Raw genomic sequence first — 17,990 nt, forward strand, 5'->3', positions numbered from 1 at the left:
GAATACAGTGGAGGGTTTGTTACAAATCAAGCTGCAGAGTTTGGGTGCAGAGCTCAACTTCCCAAAGTTCAGCTGTGGAGGTCCATTGTAAAGCCAGTAGAAGAGGAGCTTGGGTTTAATTATTATTTTCCTGTTGGAAATGGGTGGGAGTATAGGCAATAAAAGCTGGGCATTAATAGGGGAAAATGGGAAGCTCTGAAAATACCTCCTGAAATCCAGAATCACCCAAATCCAGAGTCACACATCCCTCCACCAACCACCTCCCAGTGCCAAGAAAACCCACAGCAGCCACAGAGACGTTCAGTCACATCGAACTTTATTTTAATCCCGTCAGAAAAGTTCAAGAATTACACCAAAAAATACTTCAGTCTCTGCTACCTACTGACAAAAAATACACCACAAAATTATAAACTGTTCAGTGGTTTTGCTGGAGTTTGGGTTGTTGGTGGAGGGGGTGGTTTGTACATTTTGAGTGAGAAATGAATTTACAGGTGGAAAGGGAAGGGAGGAGAGGGAATCAGACGATGGCATTTGGCACTACAGTTTTAGCTACACTATACAGTTATTTATCATGATGCCTGTAGGACTGAGGAGTTCTGCCCTCACACACTGCCCAGGGTCTCTGACGTGGAGGACAAAACTGCCCAATGCGAGGGAAGAAGGGGCCAGTTCCTAATTTCCATCCCAGTCTAGCCAAAAATCTGAAAAAGCAGCTCAGTCCGAGGTGAACCTGTGCACTCTGCTCCTGCTGCTCGGCTCCCCCTGCTCTTGCAGCTCTGAAAAAAGAGAATCCTTGGGGGTTTTTTAATGCCACCAGCCTGCACTCATCTCATGTGCCATTTGTGGGGAGAGGATGTGTTACACAGTGCAGGACTGCATTAAGTTTAGGCTCTGCTCTTGGTTTGCAAGCAGAGATTTGATTTGTACCTCTGTCCAGTGACCTGGAATGACAGGAAATGCTGAAGGAGCTGAAGCAGGAGCATCCCATTTCATGGGAGAATTGGGGGCTGAAAAGTTGGAGGTTCAATACTATCAGCACTTTTGAGAGGCTCCTCAGATCATAGTGGCATTTCTTTGTGTCTTGGTGACCCTCAGGAGAGAGGTCCCAAAGGATGAAGCCTCATGGAAATTGTCAAAGCTCATGCAGGGAATCTGTGCCAGAAGCAGAAGTAGAGCCCTGAACTCCTGACTCTGAGTCCTGTGCTCAAAGTTTATCCAAGATTTCACAAGAGCAGCCTCTCTCTGTCTGCTCCCATCCTGCTCCATCTGCAAACAGCAGCCTGGATTTCAGCCTCAGAGCCTGGCCAGGATCAGCAGCACCGTGGTGGCTCATTAGGAATGCCAGGAACTGTCTGGATTTCCTTGGGCCACTGCACAGGGTTGGTGTTTGCAGGTGAGCGTGTTTGGGGCAGGAGGGGATGCTTGTTTTTGTCTATCAGTGAACGAACACTGACACTGGATTCAATCTGACAGCAAAATATCTCCCCTTTGGCAAACCAAACAACACCACAATGTCTTTGTCCTGGGTTCTTCCTACCCCTCTTGAAAGGATTTCAGCTCTTCCTTCACTGCGTGTGGAGCCTCTGTCACAACTTTCCAGCACTGACAAAACTTTGTGAGATCCTTTTTGCTGCTTTTATCCTCTCTGGCTGTTTACCTAATTTGCTTTTTTTGTTTTTTAATTTATTTTTCTAACAAATAGTTAAGCAATGATTTAAAAATATTTTTACATCGTAAGGTACAGTCAACATCAAACATGCCTTTGTACAAGAGCTCGACTCGGTTACAAATCAACGAGAACAATGCACGAAAAGAAATATCCATTAAGCTGATCCTGCACTTGGGTTGGATTTCCTCCTGCCCCGCGGGGAGCAGGGCTCGCTCAGCAACGCGGTGTTGTCCCACCCGCCCTCCCAGCGCCCTTTAGTGACCTTCTGTCTTGGCAGCCTTGTTGTCGTGGCTGGCCGAGGCCGAGGGCAGCCAGGGGGACACGGCTCGGGAGCTGGTCTGCTTGGCCATGCTGTAGTGGCTGATGACGGTGTAGAACCTGCCCCGCGAGTTGGAATCCTGCGCCGAGTAGTAGGCGTCCAGCGAGGCGGGGATGCAGCGCTTGTGCTGGGGAGGGGAAAGCAAGAGATGCGGTGATGCCGTCAGGGTTCACAGGCTCCCGCTGGAGCTCACATCGCTCAGCTGAGTGCCCCGAGAATGCACCAAGCTGTTGCTATTGGCAACCCCGATGGCAGCGGGTGGCAGCCGGGGTGGGAGCTGGGCTGTGGGATGAGGGTGGCTCTGGGTCACTGCGGTACCAACACAGGCACAGAGCAGGAGCAGCTCTGCTCGTGTGCTGGGCTGAAAGCTCTGGAGCTCCAGGGCCAGAATGAATCCCCAGACAGGCACAGGACAGGCAGAGGCAGGAAAAGCTGCTGTGTGCTGCTCTGTCAGCCTGACCTGCGGGATGAGCACCTGACCTGGATGGGGATGGCCAACACAGAGCAACAAGCCCAAGGGATGAGCTCTTTTCACAATTTCAGGTTTGGATTTAATTCTGAAATTTGTGATTCTATGAAGGTACCTCAAAACTCATCTCATTCCAATGCCCCTGCCATGGCAGGGACACCTTCCACCATCCCAGGTTGCTCCAAGCCCTGTCCAGCCTGGCCTTGGACACTTGCAGGGATCCAGGGGCAGCCACAGCTTCTCTGGGCACTCTGTGCCAGGGCCTCCCCATCCTCACAGGGAAGGATTTCATCCCAATATCCAATGTAAACCTCCTCTCTGTCACTTTGAAGCCATTTCCCATTGTCCTGTTACTCCAGGCCCTTGTAAGGAGTATCCATCTTGTAACTCCTTCAGGTACTGGAAGGACACAATCAGGTCATCCCAAACCTTCTCTTTTCCCAGCTGAACAATCCCAATTCTCCCTTTTTATATAAACTAAGAGAATAATTTACATTGACTAATACACCAACATCTTACTCTATTTTCCAGCTCACAGATTATCCCCAGTGTGGTCAAGACTCCTGTGAGTTTATGAGTTTATTCACAATAAGAAGTCAGTGAATTATTTTGCAAACTTTTTTTTTTTTTTTTTTAATCTCACCTGACCAGACAAACAGTTCTGTGAATATTCAATATATAATCACTGGGCAGTGAGGTTTTAGCAATTGTTACATGGTTTTGTTCTTGATAGAGGCTCAAGAGCACCTAAAAGTGAACTACTTGGGCGAATTTGGATTTCTTTCACAAAGCATAGGAGTGTCAGTATTCCAGCACTTTGCTTTGCATTACTATGTATGCCAGTAAATCTCAGTTACTAGGGAGTGTGGGAAGCAAATGCAGGATCCCAGCTGCAATAAATCCATTCACAAATATGAGGGATTGTTGCTGAACATCTGTCTGTAGTGTTCACCAAATGCTAATCCCAACAATTACACTGTAACAGTAGCTGATGGAGGCAGATGCACATCCACATTTCCCATAACACTTTTTCCATTTCAACACATTCCTGCCAAATGTTCTGTTTGGCCTGGTCAAAAAAAAAAAAAAAAAAAGCAGACTGGGCTGTAACCATGCAGGCAATTAGAGGCTGTCATTAGCTCAGGCAATTCATCCTCCTGAAGTTCCTTACCTTATAAACAAATCCATCTGGGCAACTGTGGTCATAAGTGAAGGCTTTGTACACCACAAGGAACACTATGCAGGCAAGGAATGCAAGAGCCAGGCTTATGAGAATAGTGACCTAGAAAAGAGGGATAATGTTACTGTACATATGTTAAAATGGCATATGAGCAACCTCATAATTAAATGACTTATAGGAACAGACATTCTAACAGACTGCAGCCGTCACTCCACCGTGCAGTACTTAACTAAGCATGGTAATTGACTGAATGCTGGAGCCAAAACCCTGCATTCCCACATCCTCCCCATCCCCCCAGGCACTTTCAGCAGGGCACATTCCTGTGCTTAACCCCTTGCAATTGTATGGATTTTGCTTATGGATCTATGGATATTTGGTGTCCTCAGAGGCTTCGTGTTCCCATGTTCTCAGTCTGGCCCAGCAGCAGCCAGAATCCCCATTCCAGGTCTGGTGTGGGTGGATAAAGTGCCCTATGGCCATGGCAGATCCCACTTTTCTGAGAGCAGAGGCAGGCGAGCAGGGAGGAGGAATGAGGCTTTTGTAGAACACATCCCTTTGTGCTTCCTGGGTGATTCAACCAGCACAAACTGAGCCTTGCAGGACACAAGGAATCCTCCATTTCTCCAAGCTGTAAAAGCACAATATCCCAACCCCTGACAAAACCCAGCATGGAAATCCCACAGCACATCCACGAGCAGATGTTGGTGTTGGAGGCAGCAGACACAATTCCCTCTTTGGGCCTCAAATATTCTCCCTCTCCATATTCCCATTCAGGTCACCTTGCTGAACATTTCTACTCCTTTGCTGTAACTCCCTTCTCTCTGGTTTTTCCAGGTCCCTCCTAAGTAGTTCATCCAACAGCAAGTTTTCTGTCCCTGTTCCATGTCTGGACTGAGGCCCTGATCCTTGACTGCTGCTGAGCTGTGTATTCCTTAAGGACTGAGCAAGGATCTGTAAAACACTCCCATCCTTCCCTTTCCCAAAGCCTTCTTGGTCCCATAATTCCACAAATGCAGCATAAATGGCTCTGGACTCTGACAATGTAAATTAGAGCACTAAAGGCCATCAGATTAATTTTCTGCCCTGGCAAGGAAATCCACAAATTTTTCATGTCCATCTCATCATTCGGGGTTCATTCACCCTGTGGTAGCTACAGATATGTCCCAGTCCTCCTCATTTTCCTGTATTCCTTATTTTCCTGTACAGGTGTTCAAGGAAATTGTTCAGTAGGTACAGGCAGTTTTTCCTTAATTATAGGAAACTTAATTTATAGAAGAGGTGGTGGTAGAAAGTGGGAAAACACTGACAGAGTGGACAGGCTTGTCAGGAACAGCAGCTAATAAAGAGCAGGCTGGTTATACCTCAGAATGAATCAATATAATCTTATTTTTACAACAATAATACTATGTAATATTATATCAATGCATATTGTTATTTGCTTAATATTGGTTTGCATTTAAATTTGCTCTGGTTCTCCCCTTCAATCAGAAAAAAAAAGTGTAAAAAGGTCAGACTGGGGCTAAGAGGTTTTGCCAAGGACAAACAGTTCACTGAAGCCCCACCTGCCTTTTACTATTCCTGCTTGAATTAACCTCTCCTCGGGGCCTAATCTGCTGCAAAATAGGTCAGTGAAGCCAAAGGCAGCAGCAGAGGGGCAGAATTACTGCTGGAGCTAAGAGAACACTGTAGGAGAGTCCTGGAGAGGAATCTGCCACAAAAGGAGTGCAGTTCTATGAATTGAACCAAAAAAAAATTAAAAATTGGGATCCACCTCCTCTCAGTGCCCACAGGGATGAATAGAAATATTTCAGAGCAGCTTTATGGCAGCCCTGGGGGTCCCAGCTTGGGGAAGCCATGTCCCTTTTCTTGGTGATAAAGAGGAAGAAGGCTCAGCTCCATTCCAGGGAGATGCAAATGGAATTTGACATGTTTTTTTTTCCCAAAAGAAGTTGTATTACACACGAAAAAAAATATAATTAAGGCCCTTTGAAACAGTAAAAAGAAGAGACTTCCAGGATGAAATATGCTCTATTTTTTCCAACAGGACACCTGGGAAAAACAGATCCCTCCCCATAAAAAGCCATCACAGTCCTGATGACAGGTCAGTGCAGAGGAGCATTTTCCCCTGTAGAACTAATGTCCATCAACTCTTCTTCATTTAAAAGGGGAGTCTCCTAGGCCTGGTATTTCCTCTAATTCAAATCTTAACACCACGATGACAATGACATAAGTGTCCTTTGAGGTTAATTTGAAGGCACTAGAGCAAGATGTACATCTTGTTCACCAAAGCCAATGCCCTGCCTAGAAACGTGGAAATAAGGAATGCTCAGCTCTCCAGTTTGGCTACTCTACCCCGAATGAAATGTACAATGAAAAAAGAAATCTTGCTGGAAAGTCAGCCTTCAGAAGAAGAAAGAACTGAGCTGTCTAGAGAGTGAATAAATGTCTCTTCTTGTCTCTTTTTTTTTGCTGAATCCCACATGCATGTACAGCCTGTGGAAATGACCATTAGAAGTGCAGTTTGAGGAGTTCCTTTCCTCTTGTCTGCCCACCGAGTCCCTAAAAATAACAAATTCCCCTCTGTTCTGTCACTCTGCTCTGGCAAAGTGCTGACATCCAATTCATTGTGGCCCAGGAACAGATCCTTCTGCTGAGCTCTCCCTTCCCTCCAGGGTGTAATTGAGCCCATTTTCACCCTCCTGCCTTTCCTACATTTGCAGAATTACAGCGTGACAATATTACACCTGCTGATGATAAATGGTGTAAAATTGCTCTGGATGAAATGTCATGTAAGATGGTAAAACCCAGAGGAAAGGGAAGAAAAATCCACCCCCGGATATTCTGCCATGCCAGAGTTAAGATCCACCTCTCCAACTATTCCACAGCATACAAAGCTTCATTAACATTCAAACACCAAAGAATCACAGAGCTGCAATACCTAATAAACCTCCACTTTTTTTTTTATGATTAACACGAACCTTGGCAGTCTCTAAGCAATATAAACACTCGCAGAGGGGAAATAAAATTTAGTGAGCAGATAAAACCTGAAAGTGCTGCAGGCATGAATCTGTCACATGTGACTGCTTGAGTGGGTGAAAGAAGGGGAGGGATTTGCCTGCCCTCTCCTCAAAATCTCACATGATTCCCAAAGGTTCCCTTAACAGGGAACAGAGAAGAGAGAACATCATTACCACACCGAAAAAACTCCCCATCCTCCAAAAAATGTGGAAAGCGGCCCTTAACATCTGTGAAGGATGATGTCAAGCTCCCATCAACAGCAGCACACTTGGTGTGGTTCCTCCCTTTCCCCACAGATGAAGAACATTTTTTGCATTTTCACACCAGCACAGATGAATAAAAGGATCCATCCTCATCAGGAAACAGGACATCAGTCACTACTAGGATTTGTGCCAGGGAGAGGATGGCTAATTGCAGTGGTGTTCCAGCTAACCTGGCTTTCATGCAGCCATGGAAGCATCCTTCCTGCTCTCTTTGATTTCATCAGCTGCCCAGGACTTCTTTTTTCATCAAAAATTCCCTTTTTCCCTCCCTCGCTAAGCAAAGCCTTGTTTAAAAGGCAAGCAGAGAACAATGGCACATCCAAACAGCAGGGCGTTTATTTAACAGCTTTTTCCATTGCAAGGTTTTTATTCCTTATTCATATCATATATAATCACAGAACAGTTTGGGCTGGAAGGGACCTCAGAGATCATCTCATTCCATGGGCAGGGACACCTTCCACTGTCCCAAGTTGCTCCAAGCCCTGTCCAACCTGGCCTTGGACACTGCCAGGGATCCAGGGGCAGCCACAGCTTCTCTGGGCACCCTGTGCAGGGCCTCCCTACCCTCACAGGGAACAATTCCTTGCCAACATCCAACCTAAATTCCCCCTCTTTCAGCGTGGGTGGCACTTCTTAGATATCAGGCATGATTTTATTTCTAAACCTGGTAAATCAGTGTTTGACTCTGGACACTTTTCTCCCTGCTTATGTACACTTCAAATAGGAGCAGAGCCAAGAAGATGCCACAAGCAGGAAAAGCCTTGCTGCCTACAGAAAACCAGCCAGGCCAGCAGCACCCAGAGGAGAGATAAAGATCATTTACCATGGAAAAATCCCTACAAAATTCTGCACCATTTTCCTGCTCTCTGCAGCTGTAACGTGAGCTAGGGACCTCAGAAGCCTCTGTCTGTGCCTGCACTGCACTCTCAGCCTCCTCACAAAATTCCCGTTTATCAGGAGAGGATCCCACTGCTGCTGCCATGTCTGGTTCTACAAGATACCTTCAGTGTTGCTGGGTATTGGGAAATTTGGTGACCTTTAATAGGCAATTCAGCTGAAGTTGTTCTCTTGGTTTTAATCTTCTCTTTGTAGAAGAAGAACGGCAAAGAACAAGGCAAAATTTGTCATGAAGAAAATTGGCAGAAATTCTGTCAAGGTTATTTCAGAGAAGAGCTTAAGAGCTGTGCTTGGAGAGGCAGCAAAGCTTTTCCTGTAGTTTATGGCAATTCCATTACACCTGGAAACCAATCAATCCCCTGACAACCCAGTTAACTTGCAGGAAAAAAATCACAAAATCATCTAAGGGCATCCAAATACATCCATACACTCATGAATCCATTATAAGGATATCTGCTCAACAATGAAAAATTCAGGAGAGCAATTTTTTTCTCCTTCATCCCCTAACTTCTTCCAGCTGATAGATGGAAGATGACACCATTAGATCTCCACATGGTACAGTTAAAGTGAAAAACTCAGGAGCATTTCCCAGCTCCTGGAGCCAGCTATCCTGGCTGCCTCCCACCTGTATTCTAGGATGAAATCCAAGTGCAAACCGCCCAAATCCAGTTTGTTATTGCAAGAAAATTCAGGTGTGTTCGCAAGGAGGGAGCTGCAGGCTGACAGGACACTCAGATGGATCAAGCAGGGGATGAGGTACACCCCAAATACACCCCAGGAAGAGATGTCCCACTGTTCAAACTCTGTCAGAGAACTGCTGTGGTGCCTTGCCCAGCACCCAGACACCCTGATCCATCCTGACAGGGAAAATGAACTGACTGCACTTCTTCAAAAATGACATTTCCCTCCCCTACTGTTAAAAATATTTTGTAATAAGTTGCTGATTTTGCTGATCTGCTGGCAACAGCTTCGCCTCCGAAATTTTGAAAGGCTAACTGCAAAAAAAGTGACACAATTGGGTCTTCAGATTTGCTTAGCACTGTTCAAGAAGATGTAGGATTTGTTCTTTATTATTACAGCACAGCTTTGTTCCAGATGGTGTCCAGATTCTTAAGAAGCATTGTTTAGGAGATGCTTTGTAAGAGGGAAACGTCCTTACTAATGTATCTACATTTTCAGAGCTATGGGAAAATATTCCTTAGTGCTGCGAGGTTTCTTCTGTGAAGTTTTAGGGTGGATGGGATTTTTTGCTCCTTTATCATAGAATTCATAGCCTTAAAACAATTTTGGCCCAAATCTTAAAAAGAAACCTCTATTTTTGAGGATAGCCACCAGCAATTCCTCTGCTCCACGCCTCGTAAAGCTGTGAGAGCAGCACGAGTGTGGGACGAGCACACCGTGTTTCTAAGCAATTCGTCAAATAATTCAATTATGCACACAATAACTAGCTGGCTCAATTATATTAGCCAGTCTCCATCATGTAATATAATTTCTAGTGGCTGTTTAGGCACTAATAGGCTCAGATCTTTTCAACTGTGGCTGGTGCCAGCTGTGGGCTGCGTGACGTCTTCCTGTGCCAAGTCAAACCCCTTGGATGGAAAATTCATGGCTCCGTTTCCAAGCCCCCGTTCCTTATGGAAGTTCTAAATGCCATTTTAAATAAGGATGCTTATTTAAATGAATATCAGTGAGTTTCCACTGAGGTAAATAAAAAGCTCTGTTGGGTTTGCTTTCTCTGTTCTGCCCTTTAATGCCATTAAAATTCCTTCATCAAGCAGGCTGGTATAGTGAGATGGGGTGGTGTTGTTTCTAGCAACACATGAATACATAAAATAAATTCATGGCCATTTTGGCAGACCATGCAGGTGTTTAAAGGTCTTTTCCCACCCTCCTATAAGAATATTTTTTTTTCTTTTTTCAACTGTCTTAAGCTTTCCCATGTGATCTTTCAGGTCCCTTCCAGCCCAGGCTGTTCTATGATTCTGTGTCTGTTACCTTCAAAAGGAAAGAAGCAAACTCCCCGAATTAAACAAGTGGGGTGAGTCAAGCTTAAAAAGGTGCTTTTTTTCCCCAGTCCACATCCTGAGAACACCTGACAGTCCATTTCAGGCGCTGAGCAATGCTGGAAGAGGCTTCCTCCCAGATCCCTAATTCGAGGTGTTTTGTTCAATTAGTGGGACTGCAGCAGACAGAAACATCCTCTCCAAGCCTTCCTGACGTGCAGCCATTCCCCTGTGCCTTGGCAGAGCCTGGGCTGTGACATTTCCTGCGGTCACTCCACGTGGGACATGGCAATGGATGCCTCAGCTCATCACAGGCCCTTTTTAAATGCATTAACAGGAAGACAAGATAAATCAAGTCATCAATAAACTGTCTCCTTGCCTGCCCTTTGCCTGCCAAGACTCAACCTCTGCAGTCTCATGAATGCAAAATCTTCCCCTCTCGCTCTTCCTTCACGTTGGATTTGGCGCAGGGAAAGCACTGGGAGCCCTGAGTTAGAATGGATTCAGGGATTAGCTCATGGCAGGTTGTGTTCCCTGCTCTGCTGCTGCCTTTTCCTGACCCCTGATACTCCCCAAACCCAGCCTGAGCTCACTCCCCACTCACAGACACCCCAGTGAGAGCTACCCAAAGCTGCAAGCAGCTAAATTCCCCAGCTCTTGGCTTTTCCTGGGACAAAGCCACCCAAAGGCCACCACTATCCCTCAGCTCTAGGGAAAAGCTGAGGTGCATTTGCTTTGTGAAATTACCTCCTTCCAAAAGTCAGGCTTGCAGGAATTAAAACACCTTTGTTCAGTGCACTCTTATGCCAAAAAAACAAATCACTTGGAAGTTTGTTCCTTCAAGAAGGCCAACAAATCCACCTGTATTTCAGCATTTATGTCTCCCATCATGAGGAGGAAATAGAGCTAATAATACTTCTGCATTCATGGTCCAGTACACCCATTTCTCCTTAAAATCTTATTATGTGGGTGCTTTATACAGGAACAGAGTGAGGACTTGGTGAGCAAAGTGTCCCCTGGGTAACTTAGAAATTAAAAGCCTTTCCATTTTGAATTAGAAATATGAAGCTTTATTGCAGCAAATGACTTACAAGAGCAACACTTTTAAAAGGAAACAACAGAAATGAAAATTCTAGGTGATTATGCTGCCTTCAGAGGCATGAGGCCAGTGCCATTAGCTGTGGATCCAACCCAACAGGCTTTAATACATCTGCAAGTACCAACAAGAGGCACCTCAGCTCTGTTTAACATTCAATCACAGCCTGTGCTGCTTTACAAAGAGAGAGTGAAACATTGCATGGAAAAATGTTTGTGAGTGAAGCATTTCACTTCCTTGATTATTACTTTTTTTAAGCATTCAGTGGTCTGGCCACAAGACTTCAAATGCACTTCACAACAGGCAATAAACTTCTCTTTGGTTTCGCTCAGATGAAAACTCTTTCCTGCTCCCTCCACCCTGCTCGGTCTCTGTTGCTACAGTGGTCACATCAGCATTAAATATCTTTAATTTCACCTCAAATGCTGCCAGGAAAATTGCCCAACACACAGATTTCCTGTGGGGTGGCAGAGGTAAGTGCAGAGTGGTGTTGGAGACAGAGATGCAGTGTAAGAAATCCTCCTGACCCAATGGGAACTGCAATTAAATCCTGTAATTAGCACCTGGGGTATCTCCATGTGGTCACCTATGGAATATTTTCAAGCATTTTGCTCCAAAGCCAAGGGTCAGTTGAGGTTTCTGCTCTGTAAATCCTTTCTTCCTTCAATATATCAAGGACTGGAAAATGAAGTTTAGCAGGTGTACCCCACAAACACTTAGCCATGTGAATATTCTCTGCGACTTCCACTTCTAGAGATTTTCTGCAAAACAATTCCCTTTCTTCTTCTCTCCAAAAATAAATTAAATGCAAAAAAAAAACCCAAACCAAAACTGAGCAAATCTCTCTAGCTGATTATTCTGTTAGTGCTCACAGATGGCAAAAATAAAATAGAGTCAAGAGATTTTTCCTGACTTTGCAAAAGAGTATCTGTGTGTGTAAAACTAATATAAAATAAGAATGCATAGTAAGGAATGCTCCATTTGCTGTTTAAAAAGATGTTTGAGTTTTTTTCTTTGTTTTGTTAAGTGGTCCCTAAACCAGCATAGAGCATTCTAGTTAAATCAAAGTATGTATTTCTTGTGTGTGTTTTAGACATGGACATGACATTTTTGGGCCTGAACCAAAAAATCAGGAATTAGCTGGGAACTCTTACAAAACCACAGGTTCCTACCCAGACAGGAGAAACCTTGCAGGGTTTCTAGCACCATACCTGGGGATGTGATCAGACAGATCTGTTCCCCGGCAGCTGAGCCACAAATCCCCACTCAGTTCATCCTCACAGCTCCTGATTGTCACTGATGATCACAAATGGCTCCATCAATCTGCCTCCACACAGCCTGGGAGAGCCATGGGACAGATGTGACCTGTCCTCTTCTCTTCCCATTACAGACAGAGCAGAAGAAGGATTTCTGTGCTCAGACAGAAGATGATGAGCAGCATTTCTCACTTGCTTGCATTTATACCACCAGTGAGAGTCTGGAGCCACACAGGGGTGAGTTTGCATCAAGGCCAGGCAGGGCTGGGCAGTGGTTTTTTTGGGAAAAGACAACCTGTGACCTTCTGCATTGCATTGGGAAATATTCAGTCTCCAAAGAGAAGGCTTTGGCTCCAGACTCAAGGCAGTCCACTACAGTGTGGAGAAGATTTAGGTGCAGTGAGAGCTGTGTGACAGCCCTGCAGGAACTGTATCCACAATTATTCTGATGATAACTCAGAATAAGATAAAGAGAAAAAACCCCAAATTAGTCCCTGGAGACTGAAATCAACCCCTTCATACTGACACCTCTCCAAGCCCCTCTCTGAATGTAAGGTTCAAAACCATGGTACCAGCTCTGATGCTGGTGCCAGTGCCTGCTCCCCTATGCCTGCCCCATTTCTGCTTTGACCCTTGTTCTCCTGGATCCGGAAAACAACTCCTCAGCCCCAGCAGCAATTCCCACCAGAGTGAGAGAAATCCCTGAGCACAGTCCGTGCTCCCACCCTGGAGCACCACTCCCCTGAGTCAGGGTAAGAGGATCCTTCAGCACCACTCTGCATCTCCCGATAACCGATGGGAATGTGGTTGTTGCCATGGTAACACTGGTACTGTGAGGATTAAAAAGCAGTGAGGAAAACTGTCCTGCTGATTCCTTCCTCCAGGAGTTACTCTTCTGCCCCCTGGGAACTGAACAATTAAAGGAGACTTTAAATTTATTTACCTAAGAATGGACACAAGGAAAAGCCCCGGCTGTTTTTCTGGGATTTGTTTCTTTGCAGGTTAGAGGAAGAACTATCAGCATAAAGCAACAGCCTCCGGGTGAAAGGAGAACATCCCATGGAGGAGTTTGCAGGATCCATGGCATGGATGGGGAGTTTGGGAAGGGGGGGCAGGAAAGCCACGTTTGGGGCTCTGTGTGAGCAGCAAAGTGTGAATTCCCTGGGGATTTGATGGATCACCTTCCAGTGGGGAAACAGGGGAGAATCTTCCATTTAGCAAAGCTGTCACCAACAGGAAATGAATCCCTGGCCCAGAAAAAATCTTTCTTAATTAGGAGCCAACCAGTTCAGATATTGGCTTGGGTTTGATCATGAGCAATTCTTGCATCAAGGTCTGTTTTGCAGGGTGTGGCTGGAGACAAAGCAATTTTGTTCTAAATCTTTCACACTAGGTCAGAGGAAAAGAATTATTCCAGTAGGAGCATTTCAACAGAAGGATTTGAATGGGTTCCACTACATTTTGAGGACCTGGTGAAAAGCGTGGGGAATAATTGCATCCACTGATCCCTGGATCTGTGTGTGTCAGAGCAGTTTCAGGGTGGAGAGAGGAGAGGGACCTAAGGATGAGAAATAATTGTCACTGCACACTCAACAGGAACAGATGACACAGCCAGTGACTCTGAAAACGCATCTTGCTACAATTGTAGCAAGAAGAATGAAGTTCCCAGTCCTCTTCAGTGAAGCAGTGATCAATACTTGCAGATGATTTCTCCAGGTAGATAAATGGCTTGCAAAAAACATCTTAAATGTCTTGACTTCTCCCCCGTACACCCACTCCCAACTTGTTCTGTTAAAGTACAGAGTTTAATTATTCTAACTCTGAAAACATCAACTTTTTAGAGAAACTGATCCATGAAAAGGAAATAATTGGAGAAGACTTGAGCAGTCAAGTAACTATGGGAGGTAACTATCGCCCAGCTAATAGTCAATAAACCATTACTTCCCTGAAAATAATGAATAGTTCTGTGGCAGAGGTGAGAAAGGCTCAGACTGGTGTAACAAGTATTTTTTTTTTTTATAAAACCAGTAAGGAGCCAGCAGTTACAGGTGTCCAGCCAATGCTCTGTAAGCCTGCACTGAAAGGCCACTCCAGCACCTCTCGTGGTGCTATTTAATAAATTTGATTTCTATGCTATCTGGACTGGTTAGATGAGAAAAGAAATCATGGAAACCTGTTCTCCAGAAGTAACAAGACTTCATTCAATGCATAATCTGATTAAAAAGCAAAAGGGATTTGATCTCTTTTCAGCACTGGTAGAAATAAGGGCAGAATGATTACTCACATATGAGAGATTGTTCTCGAAAGCTGTAAGATGGGGTATCACTGGTGAGAAGGTGCAGGAAGCCTCAGATGCAAAGGGTTAGAGCTACCATCCTCCAGAGGAATCAGACACAGAGACATCACATTTGCAGACTTTCTCTAATGCACCTCAGTGTTGTCACTGGATGGCAAAGCCCAGGAGCAGGAGCTCCCTTCAAAATATCCCAAATGAAAGGCAAACAACAGCCACCCTTCCCCTTCAGCCTGGGAAACCTCAGCTCACAGAGTTACTGCAAAACAAGATCTCTGCAGTTCAGAAACCTCCTAGAGGAACACACTCCAAAGGTGTAAGCAGTCTGGAGAAGGCAAGGTCTATAAATCACTGCCTGTCAGCTTAGAAAAATGTTCTCTTTGCTTCTCTGTGGAGGAGTAAAACGAGAAAAGAAATTTCTTTTCTGTATGGATGGCTCAACCATAAGGCTATTTTAACATCATTTTCTTGTAGCCCATCTACACACAACTATTTGAACAGTTGTTATAAAGGATGTATGGGCTGACTCATGCAGCTGAAGAATCAGCCTAATTGGTCAAACTTGCAGGACAGTGTGTGCTGAGCTGGAGAGAATCATAATCTCATCTATTAGGGGATGTGACAAGTTGCAGGAGCTATCTCAGATTCCTGGAAGAGCTGGTGTGAAATAAGAACCGTTGCCTAGGGACAGTCTCTTCTTTATGTTAATTAAAGAGCTCAGATCTGGGCTATTCTGGATGGATGAAAAATATGCAAGCATAAGCTTAAATTCTGGCTTGGGCTTGTTCATTTGAGAAAGTTGTCTAATAATTCATTAGTTGCTTCAATAAAAGATACCCAAAAGGCAGGAAGAAGTGTATCTGTGGACTTGGCTGGCAGGTTTAAGATTTCCTCCAAACATCCTGCTCTTCTGTATCACAGAATCTCAGCCTCTTGTCCCAGGCAGCCAGTGACAGCTCAGGAGGAGAGGGAACAGCCTCAGGCTGGGCAGAGGAGGCTCAGCTTGGCCAGCAGCAGGAATTTCTCCATGGAAAGGGTGCTCAGGGATTGGCAGGAGCTGCCCAGGGAGGTTTGCAGTCCCCATCCCTGCAGGTGGCACTCAGTGCTCTAGGCTGGGTGACAAAGTTGGACTTGATGGTCTTGGACAGCTTTTCCACCCTCAAAAGGGCAAAAGAAAGCATGATGATCACAGTTATATCATCTTTTTAAAAGCTTTTAAAAATGTAGCCAAACTGAGATCATAGAAGTGAAGTATTTCCTATGATTTGCTCTTAGAAAAAAACAAATTTAAAATGATTTCATCAGTACCAGATCACAGGCCAGTTTATAACCAGAGGGCAGGGTTTTTAATAACTTCACTAAAAATATGCACTGGGACAAAAATGTGGTGCAATAAAAAGAAAAAGTACAAAAGGTAATAAATATTACCTATTATCTCAGCTCATTTTTGTCAGGAAATAATACTACAAATTTAATGGGATACATGGAAGCCTTATGAAAAGCAGGCAGGGAGAGGCTTAGAGTCTTATCCAGTATTAGACCAGAGGCTGCCTGATTAATAAGTTGACATTGAAGAGCAGAGAATGAAAATCATATGGACTTTAGGGAAAGGGAAGAGCTCAAAAATGAAACTGTGATGCTGCCTGGCTCTGTAGGAAGAGGCCCAGCTCCCACCTTTGCAAGGACTGCCAGCTGGAGCAATGGGAAAACTGCACCAAAAACAGGATGGGAAAAGGAAAAAAATGCATGAAAGGAGAGGTTTGAATGCAACAGCAACTTGGGTGTGTGAGGAAAGGGAAAAACAAGATACTCTGTAGAAGGAGTAGAGGAAATGAGATTTATCCATGAGCTATACACTAACTCAGTGTGTAAGGAGGTGATGTTCTTGATCGCTTTTTTAAAATAACAAAGCCAGATCTTGGTGGGATTAAATCATGGTTTTACACTGCCTTTCACACCCTTCAGGGCTGCAGGACTGAGGGTTAAATACCCAGTGATGTTGATGCTGTAAATACTATTTACAACATCACCAAGGCCATTTACTGTGGGTCCCAAGCCAACAACATCAGTCCAGGAGACTCTGAATTTATTGCTGGTTCTCAGGCACATCGTGTCTGGTTCTGATTTGTGTGCTGCTCACACTGGAAAATGTCTGCTGTGGTTTCCAAGGCTGGGATTTAACCGTGGTTAATTCACTCTTCACTTTACTACTGGGACAATGGAGATTTACCAATTTACCACTGGTGGTAAATAGATACTAGACACACAATAAGCTCAGTGAAGAATTCAGTAAATACCAACAGCAGGTAAGTTATTTTAGATCAAACTGTGATGTCCACTGGAAAAAAAACAACCCCAAGAACCATAAACATTTATTCACATAACTCTTAAGAGTAAATTATGCTTTGGAAGGAGCAGGACTGTAACCAGGCACTGCCTGCTTTCTGTGCTTTCTACTCAAACCATTGCTATTTCTTCTGACTTTGAAAATGTGCAATCACATCTCCCATTTTTATCACTGCCATGCTCTGTGGTTTAGAAAAAGCACCAGGTCTTCCCAGTGAAAAGGGAGGAAATAGTGGCAGCTACACACTTGGAGTCTAATTTTAGGAGGAACTGAGCCATTCTAATGTGCTGCAGTCAACAGGAACCGAAGGCACTCAATAATTCATGAGTTTCTTTCCATGTTTGAGTAGAGCCTGTTGAAAATCTCCCAAGGAAACATTTTCCATCACAAAATTCCAATTCCTGTGAAGCAAAACTGCTTACAGGACAGGATATGCTTGGATACGTCTCTAAAATCTCTTTTTCTGTGCATTTTGAAGTGGATTTTAATCTATAGTAATATAATTATAATAACAATGTATTTTAAATATGAAAAGCGTTGTCTGGCTGTGAGACAAAAGGAATTTTAAAAGGCTAAACAAAATGTTTCAATCCATCCTCACTGGGATTTTAAAATTATTTTTAAACACCAGTGTTTGAGAAGAAAAAGGATTCAAACTTGGTTCGTTTTCAATTTGGGCTGGAAATTATTTTCATTTTTTGTGGGACAGAAAAGCATTTCCTACTTTGGATGTAGCTAAGAAAGTATTTTCATGCCTGTCCTAAAAAAATCTTTACACTCATGCAGATAAACCTCTCTTTGACCCTGGTGATGAGTGGAGTGTTAAATTTGTTATGTCTTTCCTGTCACTTTGATTCAGTTATTTTAAAATGAATGGCATTTGCATCAGAAGGCAGCAGAACAACCATTTCTTACCTTTAGTCTTTCTGTTACCCCATCAGTGAAACTGACTGTGAATTCAGCAATTTTGGGCACTCTGAGTTTTCCTTTGTTCTTCTGGTCAGGCTGATATTCTGTTCTTGTTTTCACAATTACCTGGAAAATAACAACATTTTTAAGGGTTCTGCCCACAGCATGAATTTTGGGTTTGTTATCTAATCTTTTCTATATAAACCATCCCCTGGACCTACACAAACACCATAAATGAACACAAACCCATCATCCCCTCAGGAATAAGAGA

At 44.2% G+C, this 17,990-nt stretch overlaps 1 protein-coding gene across 1 annotated transcript in view; it reads right to left on the bottom strand.

Moving 5' to 3' along the window:
• Positions 1–299: 299 nt before the first annotated feature.
• Positions 300–17,990, bottom strand: part of NSG2 (neuronal vesicle trafficking associated 2) — a 30,181-nt gene continuing 12,490 nt past the window's right edge. The window contains exons 3-5 of the mRNA XM_085073984.1: positions 17,726–17,845; positions 3,629–3,739; positions 300–2,115 (exon numbers count right to left, since the gene is read on the bottom strand). Coding sequence (XP_084930110.1) covers positions 1,924–2,115; positions 3,629–3,739; positions 17,726–17,845 — 423 coding nt within the window. The 3' untranslated portion in view covers positions 300–1,923. The remainder of the gene's footprint in view (positions 2,116–3,628; positions 3,740–17,725; positions 17,846–17,990) is intronic.

Source organism: Lichenostomus cassidix, chromosome 13 (genome assembly GCF_008360975.1).
Source record: "Lichenostomus cassidix isolate B80296 chromosome 13, HeHo_3.0, whole genome shotgun sequence".
Lineage (NCBI taxonomy): Eukaryota > Metazoa > Chordata > Aves > Passeriformes > Meliphagidae > Lichenostomus > Lichenostomus cassidix.